Source organism: Alligator sinensis, unplaced genomic scaffold (assembly GCF_000455745.1).
Source record: "Alligator sinensis unplaced genomic scaffold, ASM45574v1 scaffold312_2, whole genome shotgun sequence".
In the NCBI taxonomy this organism is placed as follows: Eukaryota; Metazoa; Chordata; order Crocodylia; family Alligatoridae; genus Alligator; species Alligator sinensis.
Window position 1 is genome coordinate 1,378,305 of NW_005842274.1, and position 19,567 is coordinate 1,397,871.

The 19,567-nt window shown below is 40.9% G+C and overlaps 1 protein-coding gene across 1 annotated transcript in view; it reads left to right on the forward strand.

The window, feature by feature from the left end:
* The window catches only part of ANOS1 (anosmin 1), a gene marked incomplete at its 5' end in the record, with an annotated part of 214,153 nt that overhangs the window by 136,612 nt on the left and 57,974 nt on the right, over window positions 1-19,567 (forward strand). Inside the window, 2 exons of the mRNA XM_025209259.1 lie at window positions 15,397-15,599; window positions 18,385-18,529. Of these exons, the coding sequence (XP_025065044.1) occupies window positions 15,397-15,599; window positions 18,385-18,529 (348 nt within the window). The remainder of the gene's footprint in view (window positions 1-15,396; window positions 15,600-18,384; window positions 18,530-19,567) is intronic.

The window sequence follows — 19,567 nt, forward strand, 5'->3', positions numbered from 1 at the left end:
TGTTTATAGACATGCTCTGGATGGTGGTGAAGGGGAAAGTGTCACATGTATCAGTGTCCCCACACTGAAAAATGACAGAGGGGGCACTTTAACTAAAGCTCATCAAACAAGCTTTAGTTAAAGTGCCCCTGCCACCATTTTTCAGTGTGGGGACACTGCTACACATGGCGCTAAAATTTGCTGGAGCACAGAAATTTCCACACTCCAGCAGACTTGGTTAATCTAGTCTGCTCCACTGCATTGTAATTATAGCATGCCAGAGCAGCCCCTGCATGTGTGTAGATGCCCAAAGAGTGCCTCATTGATCTCAAAAAAAGGGGAAGTTCGAGAAAGTCTCACTGCCTGCATATCTGTATGCATGCCAGCATCCTTAATTCTTAAATTTATGTCTTACTTTGAATACAGAAGAAATATTGGGTCAGTGATTCTCAATATGTTTCCCAGTCCATTTATCTGGAAAACAGATTCTTCTAACCATATGAACAAGGATTTATTTGTCAAAGGAGAGGTTTCTAAAATGTACTTAAGGTATCTGGTAGGTGTCAAAGGTCTAATTTTCATTCAATAGGACAGAAGTCTTAACTGAGCTAAAGCGCTCACATTAATTTGTCCCGTTTCAGAGTGCATGAGCCCTAGTCAAATTAGCTAGAAATAAAAGCCATCCTAAAAAGTAATTAGAGATATTTCAGTGAACCATGGAGTCAGCACTCATAGTTCTGTACCCTACAATAATATGTACTCTACCTTAGATTTATAGGCTTTAGTCCTGCCAATACCACCCTTCTGTCCGTTTTTATTATAAAAGGATAAAACTCTACCCAAGGCTTGTTTTACTTTAGTGCTAACATTTTCAATATGCCTGTTTGAGCTCATCTTTTTATTAAAATGGATTCCAAGGTACTTAAATGAAGACACTGCCTCTAATTACATTTCCTATAAAAAAACAAACTCATCTCCTTCTTTCATTCCCAAAACCCAATACCTTGGATTTAGCTGTGTTGATTTCCAGGGTATTTGAATTGCAGTATAGCTGAAAAGCATCTAATAACCTTTGGAGGCCTATTTGGGATTGTGACATGAATAATGAATCATCTACATAAAGCAGGACAGGGATAGGATTATATGAGTTTGTGGAATAGTTTCACTGTTAGCACACGGCCCATGAGCTGGATCCAGCCCACAGAGCCCTATCAGTTAGCCCCAGTGCTGCCTGTTGGTCTTGGGGTTAACCCACAGGTAGCACATGGGGTGCATTGAATGACCCCACATGTCATACATGGTTCGTATTCCAGCCACTCTGGGACCACACCACATGTGGCACCTACTTCAGTGCACATTGGCTTCTCCATGCCAAATCTAGCAGTATGGCTCTAGAGTAGCAGAGCAACCACCTCATACAGTAGCCCTGACAGTTGGCCACCACATGCAGTGTGGTCCCACAGCCCCAAAGTAGCTGCCACTTGCAGCACAGCCCCACTGTCCCAGATCTACTGCCACATGCAGCTTGCTCTGGAGTGCCCAGAGCAGGACTATGCTGTACCGACAGGACCATATAAGTTTGGCACCCCTGTTTTAAATAATTCCAGAACAGGTAAAAAGTAGCAGAGCAACCCAATATCATTGTTGTACCCCTGTCTATTGGACAGGGAACCACCAATCCCATAATGCAGCATGGATGATGTATTTGAATAATAAGTAATAATTACTTGTAAGAGAGTGTTATCTATTGATGTTATTGCCAGTTTCTTCCATAACTTTAGTCTGTGTACGCTGTCAAAAGATCCCTTTAGGTCTATGAAGGCTATGCCTGAATGATTTTGGTTTTTTTCCATATTTAGATACTAAATAGTGCAATGTTAAACAATGGTCCATGAAAGAATAGCCTTTTCTGTTTTCCCAAAACATCAGAAGAGAAAAAAGTAAATACCTATTAAATATTTTGACTGGAATACATGCAAAACTACTAGGATGATATGATACAGGATCTCTTTTATTACGATGTTTAAAAATTGGTACTATTATATTTTCATTCCATTATTTGGATAAATGTCTTCTGAAATAATCAGATTTTTTTTAATGTTTCAAGGATACACAGTTACATGGCCCTCTACTGGGAGTGTCAAAGAACTGTATTGCCCTGCATGAATGAGAAAGTGATAAACTCCTTCCTGGGGTACCCAGAGCACATGTAGAACAATGCCCAGCTTTCTGGAGCAGTGACCATCATTTTTACTCATGATTTGGACTTCTAGGTGCTACAGTAATGCAAATGACTAATAATTTTCATTCGAGAGGATTCTTTTTTTTTCCCTGAAATACAGTGTGGGAGGGAACAGTGACCATATTGTATTATTGTGCCCCATTTCTGTGTGAGGGACATAAAGTTAGTACAAACTACTTTTGCCCAATACCACCTTGTGTGGCTGTTCAGTGTCTTTAAACATTTGCATAAAATGTATTTTGTACTAGTACTATAGCTTGCTGTTTATGGACTCAGGGTGGAATTCACCTACCTGAAAATAACAAATGTGTATTTGAGTGAGAGGCTTTAATCGGCCTTGTATAATATAGGATGGATGTTCAACCTCTCAAGCATATGGACTACTGTCAATCAGATGGATTTTTTTATTACCATGTCATTTTCCAAGCAAAAGAAACTATGCAAGCCAACAAGCATAGACAAACCACCTAAATACTCCATTTCAGAGGTTTTTGTCCTCAACATGATGGCAGTTGCTAGTGTACACAATATAAATTATCAAGAAAAAGGGAGCAGACAACATTGTTTTGACAGCACATAAGTACCATGCTGGATGTGATTTCATGCATACGTTACTGAGTGTTAGTAAAACCAGAACAGACACCCACTCCCAGCAATAAAATTCTTACTGTTGTTCCTATGGGACCAATGATGTTTTTATACCATTGCGCAGCTGGTTTGTGTGCGCCATTTCTAATGGGCAAAGCTGATCCCTATGTCTTGGAGCTGTTTAATAGTTGGAAACTTGTCTGTAGTGCAGCTTCAGCAGTTTTCTTAAGAGTTACACAGTATAATGTTTAAAAGATAGTGGTGGGCAATCCGTTTTAAATATGAAAAAAGTAATCTGAATTCTTAGTCATCTGAAGTCAAAAAGGTTTTAAATAATATCCAAACTTGCTATCTTTTACAGTTCAAATTGAGAATTTCAAATTTTACAATCCTTTCTTCCTCTCTAGTATATAGTATAATTTGCTTGTTTATTAAGCTTATTACAATTGTTGCATTTCAACTCTAAAGTATATGCATTTCAGTGATGAATGAAGTGTCACTTGTACTATAGTGGGGTTTTTAAGTTGTAATTTGCTTCAGGTTTTTTTTTTTTATAAAAATATCTTTAAAAGGAAGAAGGCTATAAATATGTTTAAAATTATGAATATGATAAGACATTTATTTAAAAAAAACTCAAAGTTCTTTTCTTTAACAGCAAGGATTCCTCATTTTCAGTGATGGGACATAGTTTTGTTTATGAAGGCTAAGTAATCAGCAAAACTCAGGAATTGGTCTTTTGGGTACACTTAGGACAGATATGGTACAGACAAAGGCAGCACTTATCCTACATACTGTGACAGTAACCTCAACCTTGACCTAATAAAGCTACCATTTCTAAGGGTGAGAAATTAATTGTGTGTCAGGTTGTTCAGTCCAGACTTTTTTTCAACTTGAGGGCTAATCCTTGTGCCAAACTCAAGTATACATATTTTTCCCCTTAAAGTATCAGAAAGGAAAAAGTTGCAAATGCTAAAATCTTCAAGCCAACAGCCTTCATCAGCCTTCAGGTAAGCACAAATCTATAAAATGAGAAATCTGTACATTGAGAAACTAGCAGCAGCCATCATTCAAGACAGTTTATAAATGGTATCACCATCCAGGAAGCTATATTAGAATGGGGTCAGTAAAAGTTGGCATGGGCTTATCAAGTATAGTAGTTATGTAAAAGATTATCATTGTAGTTGTATAAGGCAGTATTTTTGTAGGGATCTATAAATTGGCAACGTTTTCTCTTAATTTACAAGACGTTGATACACAGTGGGCCAGATTTTAGTCCACCTACAAAGTCCATAAGGCCCATTCCACCTGAAAATCCATTAGTGCATCTACTTTTGTAATATACTGTCAATTTAGCCTTAAGTCTGATCATTATTCAAACTACACCAGGGCAGAATTCTGTTTCCCTTGCACTGGCTTGGTAGGATCACAGCTATGTGTGCATGGCCATATTACTTATGAAAATATTGCTGTCCAGAAAACCCATGGTTATTCAGCAGCAGTGGGGGGACAAGGACGTGAGGGAAGAAGGAGTAGGTCATTGCAACGTTTTACCTCCAATAGCTGAGTAGTTATTGATTTCACAAAACAGAGGACCTGAAGCCACCTCACCCAGGTCCCTCTGCAGTGCTATTAAGTGCAACAGGCAGTGGCTCAGCTTGAAAAGGAGTGCTGGAGAGAGGTTTTGTGCTGTGCTGGGGAGTCAGAGAGATTTTAGGTAAGGACCTAGCATCTAGGGGCATGTGTAGATGAAATGGGGGTCCTAAATTGAACCGATGGGTTTTTAAAAATACCGCTTCAATTTAGGGCTGATTAACATCCCCCCCGTCATGCACACACCTGACTTAATTGCCTCTCCAGTGGTGGGGAGGGGAGGGGGAGCTACTGGCCGGTGGAGTGGTCCCTGGGCTGCGAGGGGAGGGGGGCAGGCTGGTGCTTCCCTCCATAGCAGTGGCACCCCCCCAGGTGGCACCTGCCCACAGGCACCTGGCTCTGGTGGTCCCAGGGGGAACTGCAGTTGTGGAGGGAAGCACCAGGCCCCTGGGCAGCTCAGGCAGGCAGGCAGGCTTCAGGGGAAAAAAAAAAAAAATCAGGCTCGCTGCTTTTCTTGAGCAGAACCTGCTTTCCTGGGCTGCTGTCAGGCTGTCTGCAGGTGTTCCTGCAGAGCCACGGAGCTGCACAGGGCCCAGTGCTTCACTCCGCCGATGTAGGGCAGCAAACTAAAACTCCTCAGAGGAGTTTGTTTGCTGCACCCCAAGTCATTTAAGGCGCATTACATTGCCAAATTTCCTACAGTGGCCGGAAGTAATGCCTAATATGTCACCGAAGCGTGCAAATACCTACCGCACTAAAGCGGTGCAAAAGCATTTAGCCCACTTTAAAGTGTTGTGTACAAATGCCCCTTGTTTTGTCTACATACGGCCTATGTCTCTTACCTTCTGGGTGAGTACTCTAACCACTTAGCTACTGGGGCTAAAATGTCAAAGGTTCCTCCCTGGCTTCCTCCTGGACTTACTCTCTGGTACTCTAATGCATCCATCAGTGCATAGCTGACTGTACATGTTCTATTTAGGTGTATTCACTTACTCATCCATAGCACAGAGGTAAGTACCCAGGTATACAGCTGGAAAACTGCCAGTTAGGTATACAAAGGAAAACAGAAGTCTGATTTTTGTTTGGCCTACCTTATTCATTCTTGCTTGTCACTTTTGTATGTGAAACCAAAACATTTTAAATCATGGAAAAGGAAGAGATTCCCATTTGTTTTTGCATAGTGTTAGCTTTGTCAGTTGTATTGTTTAATATGCCCATAAATAAATTAGATACCGATATTGCTATGTGTAAAGAAATTAGACAAAAGAAAGATAATGTAGCTATAGGTAACATGAAGTAAGTCCTCATCTGGTGTAGTTCTGTGGCTCAGGTGATTTTAATGGAATTATGACAATTTACAGTAGCTAGAAATCTGCTCTTATGTGTAATAAAGTAGTCAATTGCAGGCAATATTGTATTGTAGTTGTATTCACAGATGGATATAATTATATTCCTATTGCAAAACATGCTAATTAATTTATCACGCATCTTTGACCAACCTGCTAATCTCATTTTACAAATTTCAAACAGTGCTTTTTTTTCCAAATCACCCTTTCAGAATGTTTCCTCTTCCTCCCCTCATGTGCAGAATCTTCCCTCCAAATAGTCCTGTTCTATTGAAAATGGCCTTTTACAAAGATTTAAAAAAGATACAAAAACTATATATATAAAAAAAAGGGTGCTGGTTTTGCTACCATTGGCTTCTCAGCTTTGGATTAAAAGCCCGCTTGAAAAAGTAGGCTAAATGAGCTTTGCACTGAACACTGAAGAATGTTGCTGGTGTTCCACTGTTAGCAAAATAGTCCCTGCTTTGGACATACATATTCTATTCAGCATTTTTTCTCTCTCTAACTATTGTCATCATATAACACAGCTTTCCAACTAGACTGTTTCTGGCATGCCCAGAGTAAATGCTGCATAAAGTAACCATCCATGAACATGGTGCAATTTATAAAAATATCACTGATAAAATACTAATTGAAATCAACTAATTGAAGTCAACACAAGTTTCTCCAATGCTCCCTCCACCCCCAAGCTTTACTGAGGAGATGAAAAATTGGGATGTGGCATACAAGCCAAGTTCCTGGTATATTAGGAGAGCATATGGAAGTTTTGTTCTGAGCCATTGATCATGTTTCTATACACAAAGAATATCTAATATTTTTCAGCCCTGCACAACCAGAAGTACAAGTTTTACGAGGAAAGGAAGATTTCCAGCCTCCCAAAGGGATACACAGCCTAGCTCTGAAAGAGCCAGAGATAACAGATTTCAATGGTGTGATATTGATATGTCTAGAAAAGCCTTTTCAGTTCACTTTTAGAAGTTTTTTATAGGCTCCCTGTGACTCATCTACTGTGATACTATGAAAATGAAACCAGTCTTTCTTTCCAGATGAAGGAACATGAAAAGTAGTTTCTACATATTTTTAGTATCCTTCCTTTCACTTGTAAAGGCAAACTCTCTAAAACACATTTCCAGTCACATTTCTCTTATGTGCATAATGGTGTTGTGTGGCTGTCCTTTGTGATGACCTGAATAATTCACTCATGCCTTAGCCATCAAAGGTAGTACAATAATGCTACACTCATGCTGATAAAACATTTATGGATTTTTAATACTGTAATACAATGTACAAAATAGAAGCTACATACCCAAAACATAGTTCCTAAAATGAATGTTTAACAAAGATTGCAGTGTTTTGCCCATGGTGCCTGAATTATGAAACAAAATGTATTTTGTAATTTTTTCTGGTGATATGATAGCTGTTATTTATAGACTTAGATTAACAAATGTAGAAACATGTTAGTAGAGCACAGTCCAAGACATTAAGGAAATACATCACTCATAGTTGTCCCTCTGCTATATGTAGCTAGATAAATGATATATTTAAGAAGAAAGGCAACTTCTTTCACATTTAAGCAAGTGACACTACAAGCAGCGGGGAGGGAGGGGGAGGAAAGTGGTTCCAAAAAAAAAAAAGGCAGAAAGATTTTGAGCCAGTGTGAAGAAGTGAGTTAAGTCTTGTTACTGGGCAAAATCAGTTTGATTTGCCAGAATCCAAGTTTTATGACCAAAAATGAAATTGAATGGAATGTGCAAGGAAACAGGAACAGCAATTATTATTTAATGGGGGTTTCTTTTAGAACACATTAAGAAGCCATTTGTTATTTTTCATCTGCTAATCTTTAATTGTAGCTGTGTCAGTTTGCATCCCAAATGATGGAATTTTTCAGTGAGACCATTTATCATGGGGATTATCTGATGAACTTTGTGTGCCTGGAAAATGCATTTAACAGCTCATTTACCATTATAAAAACATTCAGGTGAATCATGTAGTAAATGAATGTCTGGTGTCCCTTCAGCACACCTCCAGCTTTTTGTCTGTTAATAAGTTGGTGGTTCATTTGGCTTACAGTTCACGTACAAAATGATTCTTTTCAACCACATTAGTTTTTTCTTTGTTACAAATTAGTAACGTGCCTTAGCCACAAGCAAATATGTTATCTTAGCCTTTTAAACTTCATGAAACAAAAGATTTACAATTATTTATCATGGAGCTAAACTTTTTTTTAGATTTCTATAGTGTTTTAGTGCTGTGTTGGGCTATAAGCCTGCAGTAAAGAAGACATTTTTCTGTGATTAAAATGCAACACCATTAATACATAGATATATATATAGATATATAGATATATATCTATATATATATATAGAGAGAGAGAGATATGTATATATCTCTCTCTATATATATATAGATATATATAGTGGTGTTTCATTTTGATCATGGAAAAATGTGGGTTTTGTGTTATTTTTTTAACCTGAAAATTGGGGATTTCTTTTTATCAGAGAAAACCATAATCCCTGCTTATGAGTACCATTCTTACTTGAATATAAGATGACCGCCCAATACTTAGTTTCTGTATATGGAAAATTTATAAATTCATTATTATTTCCCAGGTATAGAATCTAATTATTGGAGGTTTGCCTTGCATTTCTCACCCTCCCACACCTGGTAAAATAAATCTGGGGGATCAGTACCTTTGCCCTCTGCACCCCGCCAACTTCTTCCCCTTGCAGTCTCTTGTCTCCCTTCTTATTATCAGACCCTGTTCTCCTTGAGCATATGGAATTGAGGGGCAAATTAGAAAACACTAACCTTGGAATAAACATACCTGTAGTAATTTGCGTATAGTATGTGTAGATTTAGTTAATTTAGAATGAATGTATTTTCCATTTTTTTCAAACTGCTACAAGTTCTGGAACAGGTACTCCATAAACACATGTTAAGGCAGCGCTTTTGTACCTACTTATATATAGTGTGAACGGTGCATGATATATTAGTCCAAAGCCAAAAGACTCATGATTTACTACACAGTTCATTGGACTGGGCCCTAGCAGAGTCAACAGCATTTGAAACAATGGTAACTCCACAGCTCACCACTACTCAGTATATATGTACTTCAGATACCCCAACAAAGGATCCACATGCTAATTGGTCACCCACTCATGACCGGAACTGTTTGTTCTTGTCATGAGTCCTGGGATCATCCAAAAATGTATATGCAGATGAGATACAACACAAAAACTGGTCCAGCTCCATCTCTTGGAGTGTGGGACCACGCTAAGTATGTGTGTAGACTTGGCAAGATTTGATTTTTTTTTTATCAACTGACATTGATAAGCATCAATTTCACTTGACACTCACAGACAGATGAAAAAAATATTTCCATTGGTAATCATTGAATTTTACATAAAGGATGTGTAAAAAAATAATTGAGGGTGGATATCAGGAAATTTGAGGCAGGAAGTACTGTGCACATGCACATATACACACCCACACATACACGCTCTCACACACATGCTCACCTACACTCCCACACCCACACATGGCACCCTATGCAGGAGCCAGGGCTGTGTTGGTAAGGCTATGCTGGCAGGAGGAATTGGAGGGTCAGGGCTTGTAGCCCAGGCATCTGGTGCCACCAGCTGCTCACTCTGCTCAGATTCAAGCTGGGACAGGAGCCAAACTCCTATGGAGTCCTGCCTACCGCAGCACCTGCATGATTGGGCCAGGGGCAAAACTCCCCTGGAGGCTGCACCAGGCTTCACTGGAGTTTGGCCCCTGCCCTCATAGTTTCATAGTTGGTAGGGTCAGAAGGGACCTGAGCAGATCATCAAGTCTGACCCCCTGCCATGGGCAGGAAAGAATGCTGGGGTCAAACTACCCTGACTAGGTGTCTATATAGCCTCCTTTTGAATACCCCCAGGGTAGAAGCGAGCACCACTTCCCTTGGAAGTTGGTTCCAGATCCTAGCCACCCTGACTGTGAAATAGTGTCACCTGATATCTAGCCTCAATCTACTCTCTATCAACTTATGGCCATTGTTCCTTGTTACTCCCAGTAGTGCTCGGGGGAACAGGGACTCTCCCATTGCCTGCTGGTCCCCCTTAGTTTGTAGATGGCTACCAGATCCCCTCTCAGCCTTCTCTTGTGGTGGCTGAACAGGTTCAGGTCCCGTAGCCTCCCTTCATAGGGCCTGCCTTGCTGCCCCTGATCATGTGAGTGGCCCTCCTCTGGACCCCCTCGATGCTGGCCACATCCTTCCTGAAGTGCGACACCCAGAACTGGATGCAGTACTCCAACTGCGGCCTGACCAATATCGCATAGAGGGGAAGGATCACCTCCTTGGACCTGCTTGTGATGCATTTATGGATGCATGACAAGGTGCGGTTAGCCTTCCTGACCGTGTCCCTACATTGTCGGCCCATATTCATCTTGGAGTCAATAATGACTCCAGGATCCTTTTCTGCCTCTATGCTGATGAGAAGAGAGTTCCCCAGCCTGTAGGTATGCTGCTGGTTCTTCCTCCCTAGGTGCAATACCTTGCACTTGTCAGTATTGAAGCCCATCCTGTTCTCATCTGCCCACCCCTGTAACCTGTCCAGATCCAATTGCAACCTGTCCCTCTCCTCTAGTGTGCCCACTTCTCCCCACATCTTAGAGTGATCTGTGAATTTGGACAAAGTGCTTTTCACCCCCTTATCCAAGTTGCTGATGAAGATGTGGAACAGTGCGGGCCCAAGGACCGAGCCCTGGGGAACCCCACTGCCCACATCCCTCCAGGTCAAATGACCCATCCACCACCACTCTCTGGCTGTGGCCCTCCAGTCAATTAGCGACCCATCTGACCATGTAGGCATCGACACCACAGTCACCTAATTTTTTAATGAGAATGGGGTGAGAGATAGTGTTGAAGGCCTTCCTAAAGTCCAGAAAGACTACGTCCACCGCGACACCTGCATCTAAGGCTTTTGTGACTTGGTCATAGAAGGCCACCAGGTTGGTCTGACAGGACCTGCCTTTAATGAACCCAGGTTGGTTGCCCCTAAGCATAATCTCCCCTGCTGGTCCCTCGCAGATACGCACCTGGATAATTTTCTCAAAGAGTTTCCCCAGGACCGAGGTAAGTCTAACAGGCCTATAGTTTCCTGGGTCCTCTTTCCTCCCTTTTCTGAAAATGGGAACCACATTGGCCCTTTTCCAGTCCTCTGGCATCTCGCCAGAGCACCATGAGTGCTTGTAAAACCATGCCAGGGGTCCCACAATGACCTCTGCTAATTCCCTCAGCACTCTGGGGTGGAGATCATCAGGACCTGCTGATTTGAACATGTCTAGTCCCACCAGAAGTTCCCTGACTAGGTCCTCACTGACCCCGGGCCTGGGTGTGCCTCGCCTGGTACGGTCGGGGATCTGGTGGGGGGGCCTGTTTTTTCTGACCTGCTCAGAAAAATGGAGGCAAAGAAATCGTTAAAGAGATTAGCTTTGTCGTCTGGTGTGACCACCAGTTTTCCTAGCATGTCCTGCAGGGGTCCAAGTTACTTGGTACCTTCTTTTTACCCCCTACGTATTTAAAAAATGACTTCCTGTTATCCTTGATCCGGGTCGTTAGTCCCAGTTCCATCTCCGCCTTAGTCTTCCTAACAACCCCCCTACAATCTCGAGCCAAGGAGGTATAATACTCCCTGGTGATGGCCCCTCCCTTCCATTGGGTGTACACCTCCTTTTTAGCCATGAGATGTTCCTGGATGCTTTTGGTGAGCCATGGAGGCTTTTGAGCACTCTTGCCCCCTTTGATCCGCATTGGGATCGTCACCCTTTGGGCTTGGAGGATCGTCTCCTTAAGAAACGACCACTCTTCTTGGACTCCCAACTCCCCTCCCTTCCAGGACCTCAGAGCCTCCCTGACTAGCCTCCTTACCTCATTGAAATCCACCCTCCTGATGTCCAGGGCTGCTGCCTTGCTGCGGGCCTTTGCCACCCTGTGCTGAATCATGAATTCCAGTAGGCGATGACTGCTATCACCCAGGTGGTCGATCACCTGCAGTCCTCTCACCAGGTCATCGCCTGTGGCCAGGACCAGATCCAATAAGGCATTTCCCCTGGTGGGACTATGCACCTCCTGGGTTATATGGAGGTCCTGTAACTTGGCTAGGAACTTATGTGAGCGGTCAGACCTTGGCTGGGACTTGGGCAGAGAGAGCAGCCAGCAGCACCAAGCTTCTGGACTCCCTGCTGCTACCATCCCTGCCCCTCTAACCCCCTCCCAACACTTCCTTACCATCACGGCGACTGTTCCCGCAGCAGCCATTGTGTGTGTGTGTGTGGTGGGGGGGAGGGATGTGGCTGTGTACATGTGTTCTGAACTCCATTGGAGCTCTGTGGTGCTGTTCTGAATTCTAGGAAATATTGTTTTGTGAATGAGGATGGCTACTGTCTGCTTGCATAAAGGTATGGTTAATTGATTTATGGGTATTTACTTTTTATATTACTAAATTGTCTCCCCCCATCCCTAATTTTGTGCAATCCTGAAATTTAAATCAATAAAAATAGAAAAACATACCTAATTTCATGTAATCCTAAGTAGGTCAATTGCTAATAATCAAAATAAATGCTTAAAAACAAACACTGATTTTCAAAATTTAAAAAAAAAGAGTTTTGCCAAGCCCACATATGTGACAAATTGAGAGAAGAGGCAACAGAGGGATTCTGGGTAAGCTGTTTAGGGCTGAATTTGGTGATGCTTGCCAGACATTTAAGGCTAGTTAAAAAAAAACAAAAACCCAAAAATTTGTAAAATGGGAAAGAAAGGCTTATTTCAGCTGTAGGAATGAAGAGGAAGTTTAAATAGATGCAGTGTAGTGGCTCACCATGACTCCAAGAAGAATCAGTTCTGTGGGGAATTGAATACAGCGGGAACTATCACATATCTTACTTAGGTGAGCTATGCTACCCTGTCCTTTTGGTATGTTCTCATCAGCATGTTTGCCCAATATGGCCCATATGTTTTATAGTCATGCTTAGTGTAGGTTGCATATATTTAGTCATACTGGCTTTTCATTACTGAGCACATACTACTTCTGGCAGCAATTTAATGAAAGACAGTGTACTTAATTAGGTTTTTCTTTGTATGTGAAAGTACTAAATGGGGGAAAAACCCTTGTCTTATATTTGAGTAAATACAGTATTTGGAAGGGGAAAGGGTCTCTCTCAAGTTCCTTCTGTTTGAATAGCACTACTTTGTATAAACAAGTAAATTTACAGAAGTAGAACCTGACACTAGTGTCTCTCAAATAGCAGGTGAGTGGCCTGATCACTGAGCAATGAGGTCTCTTTCTCTTTCTGGTCTAATGCTCCTTGTTTCAGTTGTATTCCTTGTTTCTCAGGTGCCCTTCACCTCTCCCATGCACCAGGATTGAACTCCAAGCTTCCCTGTGCATATGATTTAGCATTCAGGGCCACAGCCCACAGGCCTAACCATGGACTCATAGAGAGCTCCAGAGACCAGATCTGGCCCATGGGTTAAGCAAAGCTGTCTGGCTACTGGCCAACAAGCTACATGTGGCCCCCAAGGATAGGGACAGACATTTAAAAGGCCTGAGCCTGAACTGATTCAATCTTTGCAGGCTAGTCTAACTTAGCTAGGTTAAACTGGTTTGTAACTGTACAGACATCCCCTCTGAACTGAAAAAAATCAGGTACATGTCTGCAGTGGCTTAGGATAGAAGCTGAGAAGTGCTAGAGCAGCCCCCCCCCCCCCCCCCCCCCTTCCACAAGGCTGAGCTGAGGGGGATATAACCAGGCCACGGCAGGACTCTATTATTCCCCACTCCTGAGCAGCCCAGCAGGGAATGTTTCTCACCCCTAACTGTTTACTAACCCATTAAAAAAAAAAAGCCTCCCTCCATTAACTAATGGAGCTCTCTAGGGAGGAACATTAAGCTACCTGTTGATTAACTCCAAAAAGCCTGTCTGCCTTTGTCGTCTCCCACAGCACAGACTGTAGCCAGCATGTGGTCTGCTAGCTAACGCTGAGGTGTCTGCGTAAGGCAGAGGGGAGCAGGGAATAATCCCTGCTTAGCAGGGAGAAGCCAGGCAGACGCTCTATGCCTGCAAATCTCTGCTGGAGCTCCAGCCAGGGAGCAGAGGGGAGGGGCCAGCCCTGCTATGGAGCAGAGAGCTCTGCCCAGTCCAGAAAGCATGCTGGGATGCTGGGGGAGTCTGGTTTATCTTAAACCAGCAAGGGGTCTGGAACAGATATTGTATAAACCAGTTTGACCTAAGTCAGTTAAGTCTGATACTATGTTCAACCATGTTTATCTCAATCTGTTTTCAGCCATTTTGAAATTGGTTTCTGTGAACTGAATGTCTATTCTGTTACAGGTTAAAACCAGTTTCTGATAACTTAAACCAGTTTATGTGTAATGTTTGTCCCTAGCCCAAGAAGTTAAGATGCCCCTGGGCTCCCATCCCACTGCTACTTTCCCCCACTGCTTTTGCTGCAGCAGCAACTGAGGTCTCTTGTCAGCTCCCCCACACCATGTTCTGCTTCTTTACCCTGCCCAAGGCACAGGGAAGAGCAGGGACACCAATACACAGTGTTGGGGGAACCCACAGCTGCAGTACTGTGAATGGGGGTCAGATCGCAGTGCAGTGTGAGCAGGTGGAATGTCCATGAAGCATGATGCAGTGGGAAGAAGTACACAGTGTAATGCAGCCACTATTTGGGGTGGGGAGGTGGCCACATGGCATGGTGCTGTGGATGCAGCCCCCAGCTGGTTAGAAGTTGGACAGCCCTGTAATAAAACACTCTCTGAGATTTTTGCATAAAGTGGGCTGCTGGTGCTGTTAAAAATGCTCTGAATATTTAACTGCCAGTGGAGGTTGCATAGGAATCCACAGGTACCAATGGTCCAGTGCAGGATTTTTGTCCCAGATACTGTTTAGCAAAAATTAAATAATAGACTTTGTATGATGTAAGGGATTATAGACTGATTTAAAGACAAAGAACAAAAGAATGTGTATATAAAATATTACTATCTTTCAAGGCTTTGGCCTCCTATGGGCATCAGGGATAGAAGACAGTGATATTTTTGTTGTTTTTCTCAGGGGAGGTGCACAAATTCTGTGGTGATGGACACCAGTATGAACGTTTGGAAAGCTTGACACACAAATAAAAGTGCTCATAAATCTTATCTCCTAGAAATTCTCTTGTGACCCTGGACAGAATTATTCAGTATTCCTACTCTTTATTTCTTGGAAGAAGATTAATAGCTTTTGTTTTATATTTGTTTTAATATGTTTTATATATGGTCTAAAAATAAAATTGTTTTATATGCACTTTTACTAGTGTATTGTAGCTCTTGTAAAAACAAGAGTTGAATATATTTTATTGACTTCTATAGTATATGTCCAGCAACACTTTGAGAATAATGGCACACCTAGACCTAATCCCATTATTTACATTTGAAAAGAGTTTGTATTCTCAAATGTATCTGAAATAGTACAATTACTAAATTTGATTAAACGTTTACGATGCTTAAAAAATCAAGCTAACACTGATAATAATATCTGACATTTGTCTGTTAAATCATTAGAATAGTTACTTAGGAAGGTCATCTTTACTCAGTATTGTGTTTTGTTTTGTTTTTGAAATTTCAGACCCATCTGCTCCACCAGCCCCATCTAATATCAGAATTGAAAACATAACTACAAACAGTGATGGAAGTGTAAATGTAAAGATTGCTTGGGATCTCCCAGAAGAGCCTGATATCCCAGTGCACCACTATAAAGTCTTCTGGAGCTGGACATATAGCAAATTTGTGATCCCAGCTAAAAAGAAGAGAAGGAAGATTACTGATGGGGTAAGGAGGAAAAATGAAATTGAGGCACAAAAGCACCTATTCAGTCATACATTAAATATTAAATATATATTTTGGTCTAAAACAAATCTAAATATTTTCGAAGAGGGAAAAGTGTATAGTTTATACATTCAGTTTATAAAATTACTTGTAATTTATAGTTTTCCTTCCCCACAAACCTGTCATTTTTCCATGTATGCCCAATAAAGTCAAAGAGAGGAGCAAATGTATATTGAAAAAAAAATTCAAGTCAGTAAAAACAAAAGAAAAATATTTATGTGTCAACATAAGAGATAAATGGCAACCTATTGCAGATGTAAACATAAGAAAACAATATTTGTCCTCTAAAATAAGTGTTTATTTTACTGGAAGCCTTGAAATGATATGATGCATATTTTACTCAGAAAGCAATGAATGTCATCTCTAGCACAATTCTTTCATTATAACATTTGATCTTTGAAACTGATCTTTCACAAATCAGAGCAATTTCTGATGATCTAGGTCCAAGATAATAAAATAAACTTATTGTATAACTGAGCTGAAATATTTCCTTAGAAGCAAATTAATATAAACGTCTGGAGTGATATATAATCAGGGTTTTTATTATTAAACCAGTACATCTGTTCTGATACTTTTAGACACACATTATTTTATTTCTACATAGATATTTAATAGAAATAGAAGACCATAAAACACTGCAAAGCAGGCTCTTCTCTAATTTGTGCCACTGTAAAAGCCAGTAGAATTGGGCCCCAAGTCTGAATTAGTATATATAGTGCATAGTATATATAGTGGAGTACAGTGGAGGTAAGGATATGTTTCAAACTTGCTCACTCTTGAACCCTTGTACTTTGGGGAAAGATTAGGGCATCTGCTACTCTAACTTCCACTATGACAATGAATCAGGGACTCCAGTGAAATGTTCCTGAAACATCATTTACTCCTTTCCCAATGTGGTTGGAATTGTTGGTGGGGGGCATCATTAACGGTGAGGTCAGCTATCTCCATCTGTGTTTTACATGACAATAAGTAGCTGTAGAAGGCTTAAGAATGACCCACCCCAAACTTTCTATCTCCAAAGAATGCTTTCTTCTAAAGCCCCTACAAATAAACACTGCATATACATATACCATTACATATACCAATAGGAGCTGTACTGGCATATCATATGTAATATAGCTAATAATTCCCAGCAGAGCCGATCTGTTTCCAGGGCAGTCATTATATGCATGGTTACACTGGTTTCCCTGGTGCTGATCACAGCCGCACAACCAGCTACTGCTGCAGTGGTGGCTATTTTTGAGCCTCCTCATAAAGGTGGCATCTGGGGCTGCTGCCCTGCTTGCACCTTCTCAGTAACACCAATGATTCCTAGATGTGAAGATGTCCTTTAAATCAAGAAGGAAAAGAAATCTTGCATTTAGCTGGATCCTTTAGTGTTGTAACAATGTTCGTTATATAAAGGTAACTTAAGAAGAGATCCATTAAACAGGTTTCCCTTGCTTTATGTGGGTTCTGTATGTGTGAATTCACTCTTATGCAATGACCCTTTTTATACCAAAAATTTTATACCAACAATATACATGGCAAATTCATTCTTATGTGATCAGAGTGGTGGAAGTCTGCAGTCAGCTGCTTTGTGCAGTGCATTCTGGGAGCGATGCACACCAAAATATAATCTCGTGTGTGGATCTGTGCTCCTCACTCCCTGTCTTCAACATGAGTTTCTGTAGCCATCCCCATTATGGCTTCTAAGCATCCTGCTAACTTATCTTCTACCCCTCTCCCTGGTCCTGTACCTTCTACCAGTGATGTGGAGTCTGACACTGAAGATCCTTCACCACCCTCTCTTCACACCAGTTAAGCATTCACCACCACCTTTTGCTTGTGTGTACTGTCGCAAGTACCAAAAGTATCTTGTAAAAGTGGTAGAAAAGGGTCTGGAGCTCAGTATAGTTGAGGTCTTGGAACATATCCCTATTTGTTACACTGTAAAGTGGGTTCCCTTTATGCAAATTTGAGTTATTCACCATTTTCCAGAAAACACATACTGCATAAAGCGAGAGAAACCTGTAAAATCATGGAGTAAAACTTTTGTTCAGGGATGTGTGCAAGAAACATATTTTTAGAAATACAAAGAACTCTTAAGAAGTGGTATGTCTGATTTGCCAAATCATAGGACCTGCTTTACTTTATGGATTATTAACTGGAGAATGATAATCCAGTTCATGTGCCTTTTGCACAATGCCACTGGAGAATTGTATTTTTTCTTATTCTTTTTAGAGCTGAGATTAAAAAGTGCCCTTGTTAATCTTCTTGCAACACACAAAACAAGTAAAAGAATATTGGTCTGTATACCAAACTGTGTTCTATCTGCTTTCAGACTAACTGTCTCTAGACAAAGTTTCCTGTTTCTTAGCTAACAGTCTGTTCGGAATCTGGGGAATATGCAGTTTCAGCTTCATTGGCCAAATTCTTATTATACTTATAAAAAAAATAGTCTTGGCATAAACAGCTGATGCCTATATTTACCAAAGGGGGCCAAAGTTCTGTAGACATCAAAAAGTTTAGCACATTGAAAACAACATGGCAACACAAAGACCAAATAAAAGGAAACATGAAGTAAAAGAATCAAAGAAAAAAAAGCAAGTTTCAGTTTTGTTGAATTTTATATGATTCTTTCTACTTCCAAAAGTCTAGTGTGCCTAAGACAACAGGTCTGCTTTTAATGAGTGAAAGTTGCAGTAATCCTATAACTGTTCTGTATATATACTTTCTCCTGTTATAGCCCCAAAATTATGTGGTCCTGGAGGGACTCCAACCCAACAGCAACTACAATGTGGAACTGCAGGCAGTAACACGCTGGGGACAAATACGGCTAAAAAGTGCTAAGGTTTCTCTTCATTTCAGCACTACACAAGAGACCATTAATAGTAAGTGACTGCATCTAAATGCTCTTACCACTGTGTTTTAACTGATGAATTCTCAGATTTTAAAATATTCTCAAATTATAAATGGCTGCAGTTTAGCATACCAATGTGGTTTTATTCAGGTCACACTGCTTTATTTCCTTGACTTTCTTCTTTATAAATTGGATATATTTCTGCCTACCTTGCCTGTTTTGAAAAGTATTATTTTTAAAGAATAGTTCTTTTTAAAAGTAAACACTTTTTAACATCCTGCAAAAGGTAAGCATTTGCAGTATCACGACCTTACTATTTATAAAGTGTAGGCACTAATCACCCACAAGTACATATTTAAAGCCACCAGTAGCTAAAGCAGAAGTAATCCCAGACCTCTGTCTTAATTGAACAATCTAAACTTTCAAAAGTTTTAAAAATCTTGACAGCTTTGAGTAGCTTATTAATTCAAATTGGCAGCAGTGGCAGTTCCTCGATAGGAGAATGAAAGTCTTCCAGTAAATATGAAAGCCATCAGTGAAACTGTAGATGCACGAAGAGGCCAATCCTGCATGTTCATTTCCAAAAATGTGAAATAGTTCTGGGAGGAAAGAGTAGATCTTGATGTTGTTGGGTCACAGCTCTCATCTATATGCCTCCATGGTGCAGTGAGTTTACTTGATTGATCCTTGTCACATACCACAGCACCATTTGAGACAATTGAATACTTGGGTCTCTCAAGTATTGATGTTAATATTGCATTGCTTCAGATAGGCCTTCAAGATGTCTTCAAATCTCTTCTTTTGCCAACCTCTAGAAAAGTGACCATCAGTAAGTTGGGAGTATAGGACCTGTTTTGAGAGCCAGTTGTTTGGCATCCTTATGACATGCCCCATCCAATTGACCTGAAGTCATATAAACATAGCTTCAATGCTGGTGTCTGCATGAGCCAGAACCCTGGCATTTTTTCTTCTGTCCTTCCTGTGATGTCAAGGTTTTTCTGAAGACATTGCTGATGGAAATGTTCCAAAGCTTTCAGGTGTTTTCAGTGTGTCATCCAAGTTTCGTACC